This window comes from Balaenoptera acutorostrata, chromosome X, assembly GCF_949987535.1.
Source record: "Balaenoptera acutorostrata chromosome X, mBalAcu1.1, whole genome shotgun sequence".
NCBI lineage: Eukaryota > Metazoa > Chordata > Mammalia > Artiodactyla > Balaenopteridae > Balaenoptera > Balaenoptera acutorostrata.
Genome location: NC_080085.1, coordinates 15,582,684 through 15,605,416, shown reverse-complemented (window position 1 = coordinate 15,605,416; position 22,733 = coordinate 15,582,684). Strand labels below are relative to the sequence as shown.

General features: G+C 35.8%; 1 protein-coding gene and 1 pseudogene across 3 annotated transcripts in view; one reads left to right on the top strand and one right to left on the bottom strand.

Annotated features, from left to right (window-relative positions):
• The window catches only part of CDKL5 (cyclin dependent kinase like 5), a 174,528-nt gene that overhangs the window by 111,220 nt on the left and 40,575 nt on the right, over positions 1 to 22,733 (bottom strand). For 2 of the 3 annotated variants that reach the window (XR_009006726.1, XM_057538776.1), the window contains exons 2-4: positions 21,519 to 21,606; positions 15,749 to 15,978; positions 13,176 to 13,210 (exon numbers count right to left, since the gene is read on the bottom strand). Coding sequence is in view for 2 of the 3 variants with exons in the window: in XM_057538776.1 (XP_057394759.1) it covers positions 13,176 to 13,210; positions 15,749 to 15,812 (99 nt within the window). In the remaining variant the exon portion in view is untranslated. The remainder of the gene's footprint in view (positions 1 to 13,175; positions 13,211 to 15,748; positions 15,979 to 21,518; positions 21,607 to 22,733) is intronic. The other variant, XM_057538775.1, reaches the window with a different exon arrangement.
• LOC103013698 (actin-related protein 2/3 complex subunit 1A-like) lies at positions 610 to 1,622 on the top strand (annotated as a pseudogene).

Sequence of the window (22,733 nt, the reverse complement as noted above, 5' to 3'; positions counted from 1 at the left end):
AAAATGGTCAACTGAAATCAGGGAAGGTAGAAAAAGGGGACCTGTTATTGTTTAAAAAAAAAGAAGTATAACAAATAGAAAAGTTACAAACATGGTTCATATTAATCCAAGTATATTGATACTCACTTTAAATGTGAATGGCCTAAATATATCAATTAAAAGAGATTGTCAGAGTAGATTTTAAAAACTCACATTACGTATAAAGATTCATCTAGGTTCAAAGCAAAGGGATAAAGAAAGATATACCATGTTAATATTAATCAAAAGAAAGCTGGAATAGCTATATCAGTTTTAGACAAAGTAGACTTCAGAACGAGAAAAATCATCAGGGATAAAGAGGGCATTAGAAAATGATACATTCTCCAAGAAGGCATAACAATCCTTAATATGTATGCACCACACAAGACAGCATCAAAATATATAAGGGGCTCCCTCTGGGCCTCGGTCCTCCGCCCGCGTCCGCTGGAGCCTGTTCGTGTCCACTCACCAGAGTCCGTGAATTCAACACTCCAAGCCCATCCGGACGGTCCCAACTCCCAGCTGTTTATCCTTTGAAAGCACTAAGAATAATGTCCCTGCATCAATTTTTACTAGAGCCAATCACCTGCCATGCCTGGAACAGGGATCATACCCAGATTGCCCTTAGCCCCAATAACCACGAAGTCCACATCTATAAGAACGGGAGCCAGTGGGTGAAAGCTCATGAATTCAAGGAGCACAATGGACACATCACAGGTATCGACTGGGCTCCCAAGAGTGACTGCACTGTCACTTGCGGGGCTGACCACAATGCCTACGTCTGGGGTCAGAAAGGTGGAGTCTGGAAGCCGACCCTGGTGATCCTGAGAATTAACTGTGCATCCACTTTTGTCAAGTGGTCCCCACCAGAGAACAAATTTGCTGAGGGCAGCAGAGCATGACTCATTTCTGTTTGTTACTTCGAGTCAGAAAATGACTGGTGTTACGTAAGCAAGCACATAAAAAAACCCATTCGCTCCACAGTCACCAGTACACCCTGGGGCAGCAAGATGCCTTTTGGTCAGCTGATGTCAGAGTTTGGTGGCAGTGGCACTGGCGGCTGGGTGAACGGGGTCAGCTTCTTCGCCAGTGGGAGCCGCCTGGCCTGGGTCAGCCACGACGGCACCGTGTCTGTTGTTGATGCCTCAAAAAGTGTGCAGGTCTCAACTCTGAAGACAGAGTTCCTGCCCCTCCTGATTGTGTCGTTTGACTCGGAAAACAGTGTTGTGGCTGCTGGCCATGACTGCTGCCCCATGCTCTTTAACTACGACGACTGCGGCTGCTTGACCTTCGTCTCCAAGCTAGACATCCCGAAACAGAGCATCCAGTGCAACATGTCGGCCACGGAGCACTTCCACAACATGGACAAGTGGGCCACAACTGAGGACCAAAACACAGCCCTGGAGACGCTGCACAAGAACAGCATCACTCAAGTCTCTATTTATGAGGTGGACGAGCAAGATTGTCGCAAATTTTGCACTACTGGCATCGATGGAGCCATGACCATTTGGGATTTCAAGACCTTAGAGTCTTCTATCCAGGGCCTTTGGATAATGTGAAGCTGAGCGAGCCTCCCAGATCCAGCATGAGGACAGACAGGCTGCACTGAGCAACTCCGCCATTCACACGATGGGGAGGAGAGCCAGCCTCCAGGAAACACTGAAGACGCATATGGCGCAAACCTTGTTGTGTGTTTTGTTTGAATGTAATTGGTGAAAGTGTTGGTTTTTTAAAAGCAGCAGTGATTTGCGTTTTTTTTGTTTGTTTTTTTCTTTTGCTATTTCATTCCATTCTTGACCAAAGCTTCTCTTTAAGTAGTTTATTATGGAAAACTGTCACACTAACTTAAAGGAAGGGGTGGGGGAGGTATGTAAATTGTCTGTTAAAAAATTAAATAAAAATACTGAACAAGAAAACAAAACAAAACAAAATATATGAGGCAAAAGATAGACCTGCAAAGAGAAACAGACAAATCCACTATTATAGTTGGAGACTTCAACGCCCCCTTTCAGTAGGCAAAAAAAAAAAAAAGAGAGAATAAAGATAGGTGAATTCAATAGCACCATCAAGCAACTAAATCTACCTGCCATTTACATAATACTTCATCCAACAGCAGCAGAATACATGTTCTTCTCAAGCTCACATGGAATATTCATCGAGACAGACCAAATTCTGTACCACAAAACACAAATTAGCAAATTTTAAAGAATAAAAATCATACAAAGTATTTTCTCACACCACAATGGAATTAAACTAGAAAACAATAACAAAAAGATAGATGGAAAAATCTCAAAATATTTAGCCATTAAACAACACATTTCTAAATAATACATAGGTCAAAGAGGAAATCTAAAGAGGACTTTTAAAATATTTTGAACTAAATGAAAAAGAAAATACAAATCAAAATTTGTATGATGCAGCAAAAGCAGGGCTTAGAGAAAAGTTTATAGCACTGAATGCATATATTAGAAAAGAAAACAGACTTAAAATCAATAACCTAAGCTTCTACCTTAGGATATAAGGCAAAGAAGGACAATTTAAGACTAAAGCAAATGGATAAAAGGATAGAACAATAAAAATTATAGCAGCAATCAATGAAATTGAAAACAGGAACTCAGTAGTGAAAAAAAATCAATGGAAACAAAAGATGGTTCTTTGCAAAGACTGATACAATTGATAAACCTCTAGCCAGGATAACCAAGAAAAAAAGAGCAAAGACACAAATTATTAATATCAGAAATGAAAGAAGTGTCATCATTACCAATCACGTGGACATTAAAAGGATAATAAAAGAATATTATGAACAAATCTATGCCTACACATTTTATAACTTAGATAAGTGGACCAATTCCTTAAAAGATACAAACTATGAAAATTTACACAAGGAATAATAGATAATCTGAATAGGCCTATATCTATGGAAGAAACTCAAACAATAATTAATAAACTTCTCAGAAAGAAAGTCCCATACCTAGATGGTTTCACTGGTGAATTCTACCAAACATTTAAGGAAGAAATTAAGGAAGAAATTCTCTACAATCTCTTCCAGAAAACAGAAGTAGAGAAACACTTCAAAGCTCACTCTATGAGGACACATTAGGGTATTACCAATACCAAAACTAGATAAAGACATTAAAGAAAGGCAAACTACATGAACACAGATGTAGAAATCCTCAACCAATATTATCAAATCAAATCCAGCAATGTATAAAAAGAAATACACATCTCAACTACGTGGAATTTATCCCATGTATGCAAGGCTGATTCAACATCCTAAAATCAATTCATAATCAACAGATGAAAGTAAAAACACCACATGATCATACCAAGTGATGCAGAAAAGCATTTGACAAAACCCAATACCCATTTGTGATAAATACTCTTAGCAATCTAAGAATAGAGAGAACTTCCTCAACTTGATAAAGAACATCTACAAGAAACCTACAGTTAACATCGTATTTAATGGTAAGAAACTGCATGCCTTCCCACTAAGCTCAGGAACCAGACAAGAATGTCCTCTCTCACCATCTGTATTAAACATTGTACTGGAAGTCATAACTAATACAAGACAAGTAAAGGAAGTAAAAGGTATACAGATTGGGAAAGAAGAAGTAAAACTATTTTGTTCGCAAATGACATGACTGATTATGAAGAAAATCCCAAAGAATTTACCCCCCAAAAAACACTGGAACTAATATGCAATTCTAGCAAGGTCACAGGATACAAAGCTAATATACAAAAGTCAATCACTTTCCTATATACCAGCAAGGAACAACTGGAATTTAAAAATTAAAAACAATACCATTTATACTATCACCAAAAGAAAAAAATGACTTAGGTATAAATCTAACAAAACAATTGTAAGATATGTATGTGAAAAACTAAATAACTTTGTTGAAAGAAATCAAAGAGAGAAAAATCAAATGGAGAGATATTCTGTGGTCATTGATTAGAACACACAATATTGTTAAGATGTCAATTCTCAACTTGATCTACAGATTCAATGCAATCCCAATCCTAGCAAGCTATTTTGTGGATATCAACAAACTGATTTAAAAGATAAAACATAAAGGCAAAAGACCTGGAATAGCCAACACAATACTGAAAAAGAACAACAAAATTGGAGGACTGACACTACCTGACTTTAAGACTTACTACAAAGCTACAGTAAATCAAGACAGTATGATATTGGTGAAGAATAGACACACAGATCAATGAAACAGAACATAGAACCCAAAACTAGACTCAACACAAACACAGCTTATCTTTGATAAAGAAGCAGAGGCAATCCAATGGAGAAAGAAGTCCTTTCAACAGATGGTTGAAATAACCTAATCAAAAAATGGGCAAAGGACTTGACTAGACATTTCTCCAAAGACATACAAATAGCCAAGAGCACATGAAAAGATGTCCAACATCACTAATCATTAGTGTCATGCAAATCAAAACCACAAAATGATACCATTTTACATCAACTAGGATGGCTACAATAAAAAAAAATAAGGAAACAAGTGTTGGCGAGGATGTGGAGAAATTGGAACTTTTGCACAGTGCTGGCAAGAATGTAAAGTGGTGCAGTCACTGAGGAAAACAGTTTGGTGGTTCCTCAAAAAAGTTAAACACAATTCCCATATACCTAGCTAGCATTTCCACTTCTTGCTATATACCCCAAAAGAACTGAAAACAGGGACTCAAACAAAACTTGACCACAAAAGTTCACAGCAACAGTATTCACGATAATCAAAAGGTGAAAACAACCCAAATGTCCATCCACAGATAAATGGATAAACAAAATGTGATATGTCCATACAACAGAATATTACTCAGTCATAAAAAAGGAATGAAGTAATGACACAGGCTACATGGATGAACCTCAAAAACATTACACTAAGTGAAAGAAAAACTCAAATGGTCACAAATTGTATGTGATTCCATTTATATGAAATATCCAGAATAGGTAAATCTACAGAGAAATCAGATTGGTGTCTGCCAGGGATAGAGAGAGGAAGAAACAGGGAGTGAGTACTTAATGGGTATGGGGTTTTCTTTTGGGGTGATAAAAGTGTTTTGGAACTTGATAGAGGTAGTGATTGTACAATATTGTGAATGTACTAAATGCTACTGAGTTGTACACTTTAAAACGGTTGGTTTTACATTACGTGAATTTTACCTCAATTTTTTTTAAAAAAAGGTCACAACATTGTAAATCAACTATTCATTGATTAAAAAACAAAAAAAGAAGATGGGTCTAATGAGGCTTACTTCCTGGCTCTACCACCTACTGACTTGTATGGCCTTCAGGAAATTAACCTATTATATTTGAGCATCAGTTTCCCTCATGTTAAAGGAAGGTAATTCTTTCTAACTTTTATAGTTGCTATGAGGATCTAAAGAATAATGAAAATAAAGCACCTAGCATAGGACTCCCCTGGTGGCACAGTGGTTAAGAATCCGCCTGCCAATGCAGGGGGACACGGGTTCGATCCCTGGTCCGGGAAGATCCCACATGCCGTGGAGCAACTAAGCCCATGTGCCACAACTACTGAGCCTGCCCTCTAGAGCCCGCGAGCCACAACTACTGAAGCCCGCACACCTAGAGCCTGTGCTCCGCAACGAGAAGCCACCGCAGTGAGAAGCCCGCGCACCTCAACGAAGAGTAGCCCCTGCTCCCAGCAACAAAGACCCAACGCAGCCAAAAACAAATAAATAAATAAATAATTTATATTAAAAAAAAAAAAAGCACCTAGCATAGCACAATACCTGGAAGTTAAGAGGTACTTGAAACAGAGATTATTACTATTGCTTCTTAACTTAATTTCTCATTTATGGCCACTTGAATTACATTAGGAAGATATCTCAAGTTTTTTTTGTCTCCAAAGAATTTAACTCTTCATATTTGTGAGAATGTCCTTCTCTTGAACTCAAGTAATCTTTCATAGTCTCAGTGGAGACTGTTTTCTTCTTTGTATTCATTTTGGACGAAAAGAGAGCTATTTCAGGCCAGTGATGGAACACAGTCAGGGTGAATAGATTGTATGTGTCTCCGTATGCCCAGTTCCTAGCAAAGTCCACTTCTCCGTTCTGACAGTTGATCATGAACGAGGTAACCAATATAAAATTTCCTACTTAGCCAGCCAAAAGATTTACCCAAGCCCAGCTCAAGGGAAAAGTAATTTTCAGTGCAAGTTCCACACTTTATTAATTCTATTCCTCAGACTCCAAGAGCACCAAGGGCAAAGAGACAAATAGAAACTGAGATTGTTGGTCCACTGAGGCCACTATGCTGTTTCCACTGTATTCTCCTAGTTAGGGCTGCTCAGCATTAGAAGTCAGCAAACTTTTTCTGTTTAGGAAGGGCCACAAAATAAATCCTGTATTTTAGGCTTTGTATGTCATACGGTCTCTGTTGCAACTACTTAACTCTGTCATTTTAGCGCAAAAGCATCCATAGAAAATACATAAATGAATGAGTGGGGCTATGTTCCATAAAATAAGTGGCAGGCCAGATTTGGCCCACAGGCACTCAATAGATTTTTCTTAAACAAATATTTGGTTGAATTTTACTTTGTAATACCATGCCTAGAACACAGTGCTTTAAGTACAGGAGGTAGAAAAAAAATTTAATTTGATTTTTTAAATTAAAATGCTTTAACATAGGAAACAAACCTTTAAATTAAGAAATAGTAAAGCTCAAAAGCACTGCAGAATATGAACTATAGCTTCTAATGGTATTTCAGGGGTGGGTTACTTTTTATATAAAAATAGATCCCCATGCATTACTTTCCAGTTACTGATTTCAACAACTGATAAAGAGTTATGCTTAACTATTTAAAAGTGTCCACTATACGGGCGTTTGTTGATCAGTTCCTTTTCTTATATTTCCAGTGAATATATATTTCAGGCTGTCTAGAAAAATGATTCACACTCATTTTTGGTTCCTGAAGTTTTAAAGTCACATTAAAGAACTAGTTAAATCCCTTAAGCAGAGACATTTATCAAAGACTAATGAAATTACTCATCTTAAGAAGATGTACAAAGAATGTTCTCTCTCTCATTTTTTTAATGTTTATTTATTTATTTATTTGACTGCTCCGGGTTAGTTGTGGTGTGCAGGCATGTGGGACCTAGTTCCCGACCAGGGATTGAACCCGGGCCCTCTGCATTCGGAGCACAGAGTCTTAACCATTGGACCACCAGGGAAGTCCCAAGAATGTTCTCTTAAAGAAGGAAATAATTATGTTTTATGATTGGCAGAAAAGGGGACTTTAAAGTCCATCTAGTGCTCCAGCCAACTCGTCCTCTAGACTGGGGGGCTGTGGAGTGGGGGGGAACTGAGTCACTATAAGAAGGACAAATGAGGTAAAGTCTTCTGTGTAGACAATGCATGCAGAGCTAGTAGTGGGGCTAGTTCTAATTTGACCATTCCCTTATCTCATTTACTAAAAATCAAACAGAAAACCAAATCCAGATTAGGACGATGAGGATAAAGGCAACCAGGAAGCCTGCAAAAGCCCCAGATTCTTCTGGTTCCCTGAAGAAGTCAGACTCATCTGGAAATTGACACCTGAGCCATTGTTTCTTTTACTGATAACAAGACAACAGAAACATGGGTAGTTTTTCCTATATCAACAGACTAGCAGAATTGGAAATACAAAATATTATAGTACAAAGAAGTACGATTTTGGTGAGACTTTTGTCGTGTTCCACAGACTGTTCTACAGTCAATTGGATCAGCAACAAAAACCCGGTCAAGAGAGGAAACCAGGGCTTCCCTGGTGGCGCAGTGGTTAAGAATCCGCCTGCCAATTCCAGAGACACAGGTTCGAGCCCTGGTCTGGGAAGATTCCATGTGCCATGGAGCAACTAAGCCCGTGAGCCCATGAGCCCTAGAGCCCGTGTTCTGCAACAAGAGAAGCCACTGCAATGAGAAGCCCGCACACCGCGGGCGCAACAAGAGAAAGACAACGGGCAGCAATGAAGATCCAACGCAGCCAAAAATAAATAAATGTATTTATAAAAAAGAGAGGAAACCACACAGAAGTAAGGTTCTACATGAGTGCCTCTGTAAGAAGAGGCAGATGTTTTCCCCCATTAATGATTCCTACTATCTTTGTTCCTGACCTGAAGTCTAGTTTAACATTGACATCTCATTAATCTTCATAACCTGCAGTAAATTCACATAATTTCAGACAGTGCAATTACTTAAAAAAAGATTATGATAAAATAATCAGTTAATACTGAAATACTTCCAGCTTCTTACAATCTTTATGAAAAACCCCAAGCCTTGCTATAATCTTCTTCAAATGCTAGAAATTTTGCACACAAAAGCAAGAAACCACATCTTATTTTTATTTAAATAAGGAGGAATAAAATAACAAAGTAAATAATATAATATCCCATATATTCTGTTTCTCATTGTTGACATCTTTTTTAAGTTTTAAAAACTCAAATAACATGTAAAACCTAAAACTAAAAATTAAAGAAAAACATTTGTTTTATTTAATGTGGGAAAAAACCTGAAAAAATAAGTTTATTTTGGTCTAGTAGAAAATAACTGTATGGTTTTAGATGGCAACTATAAATAATCTGTTAAATTGATAATGGTTCACTGACTTTTCCTTAAGCATCTTCTCAAAATAGTTTGATTTAAAAAAAGTAACCAAATCATCATTCAGCTTTTTGGTGGAAAAATAAAATTAATCTGAAAAAGAAAAATGGAATCATTAATCCAAAATGCATATTGCTTGCTAAAAATGAAGGCTTATAACAAAAGACAAATTTGTGAATATTAAGTAATAACAAACATCCAAAGAATGCCTTTTATTGTTTTCTTTTTTTTTTAACAAAGAATGCCTTTTAGTAGGGGAAAATATGGGTATTCCTAACTAGAAAATATTTAATCAAATCTACTCTTCCTACTACTCTCAATATCAATTTATAAACTCTCAAAAGAGAAAAATGACACAATCCAGATCTTCTCTATCTACTCTCCTTACCCTCTTGCAATTTGGCATTAATGTATCATTTGACTTAAAGAAGTCATTAATAAATGGCATTCTTAAATGAAATGGATTTTCTCACCCCTCAATCCTTATCATTATGGATCTTTTTTATGGATTTTTAACACTATTGGTGAATACCATTTTTAAAAAATCTTTCTTCCTTGCTTTCAAGAGGTCTACTCCCTCTCCTTTCAGTATGATCATTTTAAACACGTCTTTCACTCTGCTCTGTACTTCCTCTTGGAAGGTTCATATCATTTCACACTTCCATCTCAGGTTCAAGGTAGCCATTTCTGGAGTCAGATCAAAGCCTGGTTTCGCCACTTATCAGCTGCATAATCTTGGCCCCGTTACATAGCCTCTCTCTGACTCAGTTTCCTCATATGCAAAATAGGGATGAGAGTGGGGATTAAATGTAAAACATCAAACAGAGTGCCTATCTACCATGTATGGTAGATGCTCAATATGTGGTATTTACTGATATCAGGTTTGGTATTCTGTTGACATTTTATTCTTTATTATGAAAGCCAAACTCATTATCTCTCCCTCCAAACTTACACACCCTTTACAAGTTTCCCAGTCAGATAAATGATACCAATGCTTTCCCAGTTTACCACAAATCCTTGGGATCATCTTTAATCCCTCCACAGGGACCCGCCACTGTGCAAAAGCTTTCTACAGTGTCCTTCCTTTTTGGTTCTGTAATTTAAGTCAAGTTTATCATTTATTTAATACTTACAGCTGTACCCCAGTACTGGATTGTTCACAGCTTTGTATAACTAGCTATTCAACAGCATTCGTTACCTACTACTTCAAAACAAACAAAAACTTCTCATAAGTCAACCCAGCCATAGGAGAGGAACTACATGAATCAGCACTTCTCTGTCCTAGGCTCAATTAGCATCAATCTCCAACCTTTCTCTAACCTCTCTCTTGCCTCAAGTTCTAATCGCATCTCCCTATTTCAACTCCATTCCATTCTCCCTACTTTGTTGTGAGGATGACCTTTTTGGGTTTCTGGGAAGAAAAGTGTGCTGTAAAACATGCCTCCCCTCTCACAGGCACTTCAAAGCAGACACGTAAAGAAAAAGAAAATCAGCAATGCGTATTTACAGGGCAAAGGTCCAAGCCAGAACTTCTTCCAAGTGCGAGTAATCATAAAGCTCCATAAAGAGTTTAATAGTCACTGCTAAGAGTTTAATAGTCACTGTTCATATACATGACAATACGTATATATAACAATAAACAGAAGTTGTCAAAAAGAGAGTACAGTTACATTTTTCTTTTTTAATTGGGCAGCATTTATTTCAGTAAATTAAGAAGTATGATCTTTGGCCTGGAATAGCTCAACATCATATTATGTTCACAAAAGACAAGATATATCTGTTTATAAACATGACCTCTAAATTTCTTGCAACAGGACACATTAAAACAGTGACTTTCTTTCATACTTGTTCAAATACACCATATGCTAGGAATTAGGAATTATTTAATTATATATATAATCATAGCCAACATTCTCAGAAAGAGATCAAATTTATGCATGTGATCACATATACCTGTGTAAGTAATCACAAGAGACCTGATTTATACATTTTTATAAGCATTTTATTAAAAATTTAAAAGGTATGCAAAATATATGGGCATGATCACTTTACACATAATAAGCACAAAAGGGAGGATTATATCCATTTTTGACTATAATATGAGATTTCATAGTTATCCATTCGTTTGATCCTAATGGGTAAATCTTATCAGAAGCATCAAATTCTCTATTTTTGGATAGTGGGGTAAAGATTTGAAGGTCTGATTCTAGCTGAAAAAAGGGTATACTGTAAGAAGACTAATGACTAAACAGTTGCAAATTCTAGAAAGAATTTTATATTACTCTGAGTTAGGCACTAATTTATGCTTCAAATTTTCCATCCAGTGCTATCTTTTTAGGTACATGAAAGAAAAAAAGCAACGATACTCAGAGAGCTAGTCTGTAGGGCCCTCATTTAGTGAAGGGCAGTAAAAAGAGGTATTTTTTTAGATGCAATCTCATTTGCAGCAATCTCACAGGTTATTTTTTATCTATTCTTCTATCTATTCAGACAGACCATAAGACATACAAGGGCAAGAAAACTATGGTTTATTCATCCTTGTAACTCAAAATGCTTTGCACATGGCCACTAAGAATCAGAGTTCATACTTAGAGTTGGTTTCCCAAGAGCAGAAATGCCTGTTCTCGTCCACTTTCACTCTGAGCCCATCTTGCTGGCACTAATAGTGTGTATTATGAGAACGAGGTACAGTTAACAAGCATGTTTTAACAAATGAGTAAACCAGATATATGGAAAGATAAAAACAATATACTCAACTAATAAACGTTATTTTTACGTAAAAGGCAGGAGAGCTTAGATAAGGTCATGCATATGGCTGATTCTCTTTGTTGTGCAACGGAAACTAACATAGTATCGTGAAGCAATTATACTCCAATAAAGATCTATTAAAAAATAAAAAAAATTTTTTTAATTTAAGAAAAGAGAAAGTATAGGGGAAAAGGTCACAGGAAGAAGTGTGACAACGACTGAGAGAAAATACTATTGGAAGATTTGTCATTATATATCAGAAATCCCTGGGTTTTAAAATTCAAGGATTAAGACTAAGAACTGAAGCTTCCGTTTGCTATGTTGTATCAACAGAGCCATAGTACAAAAAGGGGTATTATGTTCATGAAAGAGTCAAATTTAATTTGGACACTAACAACCTATTTCCCCTGAGTAGTATCTACCTAAGAATTTTATTTTTTAAAGCTTCCTAAATTTGTTTTAACTAAAGGCACCTCCTTAAAAGCACAGCACTTCACTAGAGAGCTTTCTATTTGTTTAATTTCAAACTTCAGTGATATTTCCTAATTAGGAATTTAAGGTGCTAAATTTATTTTGATTATATTTAATTTATTATTTTAAATTCTTAGTCATCCTGAATCAAGAGCCAACAGTATTCAAACCATTTTTTAGGATTTACTGGCAGAGATCTTCAGATAACTATTATCAATATAAAATAACTCAAACACCCAATTTCAAGAATAATAGAAAATTCTTTGAATTAAAGAGATTTGTGATGTAAAACCCAAAATACATCAACTGTCATGAAGCCTTAAATTCAAAATGTAAGTAATATTTTGTACAATGGGAAAGAAAAAGCAAACATAAAAATTATATCATCTTTATGTGTGTGTGTATATATATATATATATATATATATATATATACACACACACACATACATATATGTTATGACAGATTGATAGATTTGAGAGTTTAAATTAAATGGCTTAGGCTAAATTGCTAAGCTCATCTCAGACATAAATTATATCATTATAAAATATCACAAAAAACTTTAAACCTTGGTCTTAACAAATTATACACAAAATAGTATGAGGCCAGATATTAATATTCAAACTAGGTATACCATAATAGAAAACTATTTAACCTAATGTTTGAAATTGTTACAGCTTCAACACTTGCCATCTTAAAGGTAGTCTCTGAGTAAAACATCCTCAACACTGAGCAACACCTATGGAAACTTGAAATAACCTCCCTGAATAACTGGTGATTATTAATTATAGTCAAATAATCTATATATATAAGATTCATTTCAAGGCTGTTCAAGGGTGATCAACCACAGCTAATAGTCATAAGCATACACTATTACCCCAAGCCCTGTTTCATAACCAAACACCTATCCACTACCCTTCAAAATTTGGATTCTGACCCAATAAGCAATCTAAGTTATTGGGTCTACAAGAAAAATATTGACATGAAACTCCTCCTTGCTCTTAAGTACTTGAACATAAATTAAATCTGTCACTACTTTGATTTCTTCTCTACCATCTTTTCTCTCTTTCCATTAGGCAGCTTTTCACCTACACATAGGTCAGGTGAAAAAAAGAGCACATGACTGTAAAGAACTAACAACTACTTAATCATGATAAAGCTTACCCAAAGTAGTCTCTTTTTTCAGGGTTCCCATATTAATTCTCCTTTATTAAGCATTATCATCATCATAGCCAGTTTTAATTATATGCCCACATGCACAGAACACTACATTAGTTTCAAAACAGTTAAACATATATAGATATTTTCTTTTTAAAAACTATGTACTTGCCTTGTGTCTGCATTTAAGTACAACTCCATAGGCTCCTATAATAAAAAGAAGTAAACAATTAGGGGCACGTATACAAATTACAGCTCTTGGAGACTGCAGAATCAAAGTTCTATTATATTTACATTGGTTATCAATATATAGTATAATAATGATTCCTAAAATGATAATATTCTGCAGTGATAATGCAATGAGCCATATACAAAGAGATCATGAATATTTATTATACATTTTTTATAAACCAAGAGTATAAGCAACCCATTTCCCCAACAAGTGCATATTCTTAAATGTTTCTCTTTTTAAAGAAAATTTCACTTGAGGCATTTTTAAACTTAAGCTTAAAAATTTCTAGAGACAAGATTAGGACGTAAGAACTTTAAGAGTAAATTAAAATTACCTCAAAAGATTCTAGGGAACTCAAACTTTAAGAGTTAATGGTTTCACAAAGGTAGGCTCAAGCATGGAGCCTACCAAATATGTTCTCTGTCCTAGGACACATTTAAATTCTCTTCTAAGATACTGGAATGTTTTCCCTGACTAGCAAAATAGTACAGGCCTCACCTCAGCATTCCAATTAATAACTAGTAGGAGTTGCTACATTTTTGCCATAAATATTAAATTCAATAGCACCAGCAGAGGAGTCCAAGGATCTCTGGCCATTTATAGCCAAGCACCCCCACTTTCTCTGATATATATCAAATGAGATACATCACTAGCTTTTGGGTTACTTATACTATTAACTAGCCAGTAAGCTACTTCCTTAGAGGCAGAACACAGAGTTGACAGCAAGGAAATTGAGGTAAAAGTTATAATGTGAAAAAATCTAATTAGGAGAATCAAAATATAATATATGATAACTGAAGTTTGTAGAAATGATTGACATTTACAGACGGGCAAAGCCCACGTTCATCTCTGAGAAGAGGACTTCAGGGAGATGAAATTAGGAAATGTGTCTCCAACAGAGCCTGGAGAGCCAGACTAAGTCTCCCTCACCCAGTAGAGATGGATGAATCTTATTATCACAGTTAGGATGAACCCAGCCATTACAGCCATCCAACTCAACTCCACAATCACCAGGCAATCATCCAATCCTCATTTAACTGCCCATGCTAGTTTTTCTATGGGGTGAAAATGCACTGCTTAGGCTGCAGGGATGTAGAGTTTGCTTGACAGTTTTTAATTTCCTTAATATACATGTATTTCATAGCCAGAAAGCATCTGAGGTAGTTTACAAAGAAAAAAAAAACATACAGCAATGATGGTTCTGACTACAACTTAAAACTGACATATTCTGATTTATATAACAGTCTGGTAGTTTTAGTTAATCTAAGCCGATCCCTGAGAAGATTATCACCTATGGGTATACTAAGAAAAACAAGGTTATGATCCAGAAAAACTTAGGCCCAGAATCTGGAACATTCCAACCCTGTTACACCCAAGGAGCTGACCTTCTCCAGCGAGTAGGTTTACGGCATGTCTCTATAATACTTTTGAAAAAACAGAAATAAAAATAATAAAGAAAGCAGGCATTATAAAATTAATAGCAGATAAGACATTGAAAATGAATTTTATCTACATAATTAATATCAATTAAAAACAGGAAAAGGAGTTGACTGGTGAAGGAAGAAGGATCCATTCTTTCTATATGGTTTCAAACTTCAGACCCTGAAGCAAACACCCAATGATTAGACAATATTTGAATTGTTTCTATTTATTTAAAAAGGATTTAACAACTTAATATTAAAATCCAGAACAACTATCCTGTTGACATAGGTAAATTTTAAAACTTCTTTTGAAATTCAAAATTACGTGAAAATTCTGAAATATCAAGTTTTTGTAATATTTGCTTTAAAGATATAGATGCTAAGAAGCCATAATTATAAATCACTTATACCGTGTTAACAGAATCATTTATCAAAATCTCCATAAAGTTATCTTTAAGTCGAGAGCAAAACTTACTAAGAAGGAAAAATCAGGAAGATTTATGAAAATGAAATACCATATTTCATCAAATTGATATCACTGATTATAAGCATTAGTACTACTAGGAAAGAAAAAGTGCTGCCAATCAAACCATGACATGCTACTGATTATAACACACATCTGATTTCAGAGATGTTAAAAAATGACCAAATTGTGTGGTTCAGAATTTATAAAATGTGGTTTGTTATTCTCAAAGACAAACAGAAGTTATTTATTCATTTATTTATCATGTATTAAGGAAAATTTAACATACAAATTTTAAGTTAGTCAAAATAAGCCTAGCTGACATAAAAAGTAAACGTAACCAAAAAAATGTAGACTAAAGAAATCATGATTGCTAATGAAAAGAATGAAATGAAGGCAGCCTTAAGAAATCTCTGATTTCTTAAACTTTAAAGGATTTTGAAATGTTATTAACATTCAATTGGAGAATAAGACCCAAATAGTTTAAGAGTAATTTTACTTTTAATATTTTACTCTTAGGCACATATGTGAATTGATAAAGGTGAAGTTAACAGAATCTGAATTAATAACTTTTTTGGTGGTAGATATAATAGTACATTGCTCAAAAACTCAAGGAATGCTAAACTTACCTTCACCTACAACCCCAAGGATCTCAAATTTATTCATCACATTACCAATGTTAGGAATCTTCATGAAGACAAACTCCTCTTTTGATGCAAGCCACAGAACATGGCATCAAAAAAGAACTTCTAAGAAAGTTGTACAGTAAGTAGAACGAAAAATGTCCAAAGGAGGAAATTCTCACAGGTTGGCAGGAACTTTCACATATTTGTCCTAAGGTGAAGTATTAAATGATTCCCTGAAAGAACAAACACAATTAAAAGTCATAAGTTTTATTTCTCAGTACTCTAATAACCTAACCAATCTTTTTGTACAGTTGTTTTAAAACCACATTAATGTTTCATATACTACTACTACTACTACTACTACTGCTGCTGCTGCTAATAATAATAGGAGGGAAGAACCCAAAATGAAACACAAATGAAAAAATGTACCTAACTGTATTTGAAATGAATAATATAACTACACTGAAGGAGGCTGGGGGAAAAGAATTAACCCCAGGTAACTTCTGAAAACAGTATTTTAACTACATACTCTCCTTGAACTAAAGACAAAAAGAAATATAAACAAGTATTATACTCAGTTATTTGTTTTTATACAGAGATATGAAACTTCTTCATGTATATTCTAGGATTGAGCAAATAAGTAAATACACGGTGGATAATGTGGGTTTGGTCTCATTCTCATAAAAGGAAGTTACAAAGATGAAAAGGGGGAAAGCTTGGAAATAAGAGTTAACCATATAGGGTCAGTTCTTAATATAGACAGATGTAGAAATAGATATAAATGTGTATGTAAATATACATACACACATACATTCTTCCAAAAAGGTAAAACATGAATCTAACCATAGGCAGCAACAGACAAGCCCAAACTAAGGGACATTCTACTCAATTACTAACCTGTATTCTTTAAAAATGTCTACATCATGAAAGACAAGGAACAACTGAGTAACTGTTCCAGAAAAGATTAAGAGTCATGATAACTAAATATAATGCATGATCCTAGATTGGATCCTAGACAAGAAAAAAAATTTTTTGCTATAAAGGGTAACTGATAAAATTTAAATGTCTACAGATTAGATAATAATACTGTATCAACGATATTTTTTTTCTTTTGACAATAGTAAGGTGGTTACATAAAACAATGCTCTTGTTTTAAGAAATGACAAGATGGATGAAGGTGTTCAAAAGGTACAAACTTCTAGTAATAAAATGAACAAGTCCTAGGGATGCAATGTACAGCATGGTGACTATAGTTAATAATACTGTATTGTATATTTGAAAGTTGCTAAGAGAATAAATCTTAAAAGTCCTCATCACAAGAAAAAAATATGTAACTATGCGTGGTGATGGATGTTAACTAGACTTACTGTGGTGACCATTTTGCAGTACATACAAATATCCAATCATTATGTTGTACACTTGAAACCAATGTTATATGTCAATTAGATTTTGATAAAATAAATAAATAAGGCACAGCCCAGATCTCTAGAATAAGACAGTCTAATAAAAAGCTTAACCAGAAAAAAAAGAGGAAGAACACCAAAGTTTTTAGAGATACAGTTTGCAACTTAAACCATTCAGAAAAAAATATGTATATGTGTATGGGGGAAGAGAAAGAGAGAAATGATAAAGCAAATATGATAAAATATTAACATTTGGGGAATAGGGGTCAAGGGTCTATGAAACAGGAAATTCTTTATACCATCTTTGCAACTTTAAATCTGAAATTATTTCAAAATAAGTTCTTTTGTTTCAAAAAAACCTATCCTATCTTTAAGAAGAAGAACAGCTGTATCAACATATAATATTGGTTTAAAAGCAAGAAATAAATCTAAACCAGTAAAGAAATTTTCTTTGCTGCCTATGAAATTTGAAACTTTTAAAATATATGAATACCCCATGTGGTGTAAAGTACTGACACGAAAAAGTGTGCCGTTCTGTACACTAATAGCAGGAATGTAAACTTTCTAAAGAGTAAAATGTCCATAATTAAATGCTTTTTAAATGTTCATATCTTGATAAAAGTATCTGACAAAAACCTACAATATCATTCTTAAATGTGGAATATTTAGATAGTCCCTTTAAAAATTAAGAACGTGACAAGAAGTCCTACTATTAATACTTACTAACATTACTATTAAACATTATCCTGGGGCTTCCCTGGTGGCCCAGTGGTTGGGAGTCTGCCTGCCAATGCAGGGGACACGGGTTCGAGCCCTGGTCTGGGAAGATCCCACATGCCGCGGAGCAACTGGGCCCGTGAGCCGCAGCTGCTGAGCCTGCGCGTCTGGAGCCTGTGCTCCGCAACAAGAGAGGCCACGATAGTGAGAGGCCTGCGCACCGCGATGAAGAGTGGCCCCCGCTTGCCGCAACTAGAGAAAGCCCTCGCACGGAAACCAAGACCCAACATAGCCCAAAATAAATAAATAAATAAAAATTAAAAAAACAAACAAACAAACAAAAAACATTATCCTGGTGGGTTCCAGACAGGTCAGTAAAATAAGAAAAAATAAATGAATAAACTATATAGGACTGGAAAGAGGAAAACGTAATAGAATTTACAGATATTATTGTCTACATAGACAATTCAAAGGAATCTACAAATTATTAGAATTATAAGTGTTAACAAGGTAGCTAAACATAAGCTCAATATACAAATATCAACTGTATTTGTAAACATCAATAAGAAACAGAAAATGTAATTTTTAAAAATCATCTTTACAATAACAAAAACAGCACTTAGGATTTAACATAAAAGACACCCAACACCTCTATTCATATATATATATATATATACACATACACACATAAGCACATATAGATCACACATATATATGCGTGTGTGTGCGTGTGTGTGTGTATATATATATATATGTAAACTTTATTCAAAGGCATTAAAGATGACGTATATCAATGAAGTTATCCCAATTTTAAGGCTAGAAAATTCAATATTATAAGAATATCAATTGTCTCCATATTAATCTATACAGTCAATGCAATTCCAATCAGAATCCCAAGAGGGTTTTCTGAGGAATTACAATAATCTGATTCTAAAATATATATGGAAGAGCAGAATTCCAAGTACAGCCAACACCATCCTGAATAAGAAAAATAAGAAGGCTCAGCTTTGAGGGGAGGATCTGGCAAGATGCTCTCTACCAAATATACTGAGGGTTAGAATTGAGCTATAGGACTTCCCTGGTGGTGCAGTGGTTAAGAATCCGCCTGCCAATGCAGGGGACACAGGTTCGAGCCCTGGTCCGGGAAGATCCCACATGCTGCGGAGCCCCTAAGCCCGTGCGCCACAACTACTGAGCCTGCGCACTAGAGCCCGCGAGCCACAACTACTGAAGCCTGGGCACCTAGAGCCCGTGCTCCTCAACAAGAGAAGCCACCGCAATGAGAAGCCCGCGCACTGCAACGAAGAGTAGCCCCCGCTCGCTGCAACTAGAGAAAGCCCATGAGCAGCAACGAAGACCCAGCGAAACCAAAAATAAACTAATTAATTAATTTTTAAAAAAAGAATTGAGCTATAAAAGAATTGAGCTCTTAGCAACTGAGCTATAGTCTGATATGAGACCTCAGAAGTAGACCATACTTCAAAATCCCTATAGCTCCAAACCCACCTCCATGTCACTTCTCTGCTCAAAACCCTCCAGGGGCCTCCCATATCATTAAGAGTGAAAGTCAAAGTCCACATAAGCCACCAGGTCTTAACCTCCTCTCTCCTCTGATGTCATCTCTGACTCTTCTCTCCCTTGGCTTGCTCCACTCCAGCCACACTGACCTCGTTCCAGCTCAATATATAACAAAGTCACAGTTGTCCCTAATGCTAAATATTTGTCACTCTAACATTTACTTTAGGTCAGATTCTTATTGTCTGATTTTTCATTCAATATTTACCAAAAAATGTTTTTGAAAAAAGGCAAGAGAAAGCAGACACTATATTTATTTTAGAAAACAACTTTAATTCAATGGAATCACAAATTTTTAAAGGATGACTGTGACATCTAGAGAAAATAATGTCACAATTTCAAAAGAAACATTTGTTCTATTCATTCATTTATTAAACAAAAAATTACTCACTGCCTAACATGATTCAAAGAATGGGTAAATAAGACACACGAGACAGTGGTGAACAACATAGGCAAGGTCCTTGCCCTCATGGAGCTTCACATTTTACTGAGGGAGGAAAAAAATACAAGATTATTATCAGATAGTGATACATGTTATGAAGGGAGAAAAAAGGAGTGATTACCCAGACAGACAGCCCCCTCTCTAAAAAGGTGACATTTGAGGTGAAATATCAATAACAAGAACGAGCCAGCCATATGAAGATCTAAGTCAGTCACATTCCAGGTAAAAGATGCTCAGAGTGTTTCTGAGAATGAATCATTGTTTCATTTTCTACGGCTGATTTGGAAGAACACCCAGGAAACATTTAAATATTCTACTCTCTGTCAATAATGGTATGGCTCATTTCAAAGGAAACTAGAGATAAATATTAAATTATTCCTACTAAGAAGACTCAGCACCCCCAAAAGTTCTGTATGTAAGTATGTATATATAAAGAACATTTGGTCCCACCTATTCTCTATGGAAATCAAAATCGACTAATGCAAACTGGGAATCAGAATTTAAATGTGTGAGTAAATATATAACATAGGTGTCAAGAGCAGTCTTTTAACTACCAGTATTCATACTGAGGAAAAAAATTTATGCCAAACTGGATTTAACTACAATTTTATATGAATAACGCTAATTAATTTTTTTAAGGCATAAAAACTCGGACACTTCAGCTTCAAGTAACTAAATGACTTGGATGGAATGTCCCTTTGAGGACAAATACAAATGCTGGAGGGAATACTTTTAAAGAACAGCCTAAAAAGCCCCAAAGACTTAACAAGGTTTTGAAGAATTACCTGGCTGAAATCAAGGCAAAAGAATAGAACCCAGAGAGGTAATCCAAATCACCCAAAACAGTTTTAGCTCACAGACACTTGAAGAAAGATTCAGAAAAAATGGGAGAAAAACAGACTTGCTCTTGAAACCTTTATAAATCCAGGGGCAAAAAGGTCAAAGGCAAAAGTGTTTCAAAAAAAATGGTACAGATGAACCTTTTTTTTTTTTTTTTTTTTTAAATTTATTTATTTATGGCTGTGTTGGGTCTTCGTTTCTGTGCGAGGGCTTTCTCTAGTTGTGGCAAGCGGGGGCCACTCTTCATCGCGGTGCGCGGGCCTCTCACTATCACGGCCTCTCTTGTTGCGGAGCACAGGCTCCAGACGCGCAGGCTCAGTAATTGTGGCTCACGGGCCCAGTTGCTCCGCGGCACGTGGGATCCTCCCAGACCAGGGCTCGAACCCGTGTCCCCTGCATTGGCAGGCAGACTCTCAACCACTGCGCCACCAAGGAAGCCCCAGATGAACCTTTTTGCAAGGCAGAAATGGAGACACAGATGTAGAGAACAAACGTATGGACACCAAGGGAGGAAAGCGGGGGAGATGAATTGGGAGATTGGGATGGAGATATATACACTAATATGTATAAAATAGATAAGTAATAAGAACCTGCTGTATATAAATAAATAAATAAATAATTTTTTAAAAAGCGTTTCAAAGAAGGAAGTACGATAAGTACCACTCACTTGAAGCTGAAACCCCAAAGAGCTATATACTCCTTGGATAAAAGAAACCAGAAAAAAAATCAGTCCCAGGACAGACTTGAATTACAGCTTTATGTCACCTGAGTGACCTAAATAAACCTCTAAGTGTACCTTGGATTGAGGTGGTCCCACATTCAGATTGTTAGTACCAACAGTTGTCTGGTTGAAAGGGGTGGCGGCAGGCAGTGGGGGCAGGAGTCTGCAGGAAGGTAACATGAACCTAGGCATCACAATATTGTTACAGATAATTTCTTGTTTACATCATGCAGTACATAATCAAAGATAACCAGATACACAAAGTAATAAGATACCATTAACAAGAACTAACAGAAATGACCAAAACAGAAAATGACCCAGAAAGACTTATAATATCAGAATTATCAGAAATAGCCTGTAAGACCACTATAGGGTTGAATTAATAAAAGCCCAGGGGTTGAACATTTTGACAGAACTGGAAGGTCCAAAAGGCGGAAGTACAAATTGGAAAAATAAATTAGAATTCCAGAACTGGAAAATAGAATACCACCAAGGGAACTCAACAGACAGTATAAAGAAAAAAGTATCATGATACATAAGATTTTAAACATTTTTAAAACTTGAACAAATGAAAAGATAAAGTATAGCAAAGAACTGCAGAATATCATTTTTTCCCCAAGCACACACATAACATTTACAAAAACTGATAAAGTGCTAGGCCATAATGCAATTCAAAGCAAATTACAAGGATTTTAGTCCAAGGATGATCTCTCTCCAAAATGCAAGTATGCAAGAAATTAGTCACAAAAGAAATAACTAGGAAATATTCATATGTTTAGAAATTAATAAATACATTCTTAAAATAATCCATAAGTCAGTCAAAGAAGAAACCATAACAAACATTTAGAAGTAACAAAAATAGGGACTTCCCTGGTGGTGCAGTGGTTAGGAATCCACCTGCCAATGTAGGGGACACAAGTTCGAGCCCTGGTCCGGAAAGATCCCACACGCTGCAGAGCAACTAAGCCCATGCGCCACAACTACTGAGTCTGCGCTCTAGAGCCCGCGAGCCACAACTACTAAGCCCACGTGCCACAACTACTGAAGCCCGCGCGCCTAGAGCCCGTGCTCCACAACAAGAGAAGCCACCGCAAGGAGAAGCCCACGCACCGCAACGAACAGTAGCCCCTACTCGCCACAACTAGAGAAATCCTGCGTGCAGCAACGAAGACCCAACGCAGCCAAAAATAAATAAATAAATAAATTTATTTTTTAAAAATTAGAAAATAAAAATAACAAAAATACAAATTCATGGGAAGAAGCTAAAACAATGCTTAGGGAGGGAATTGA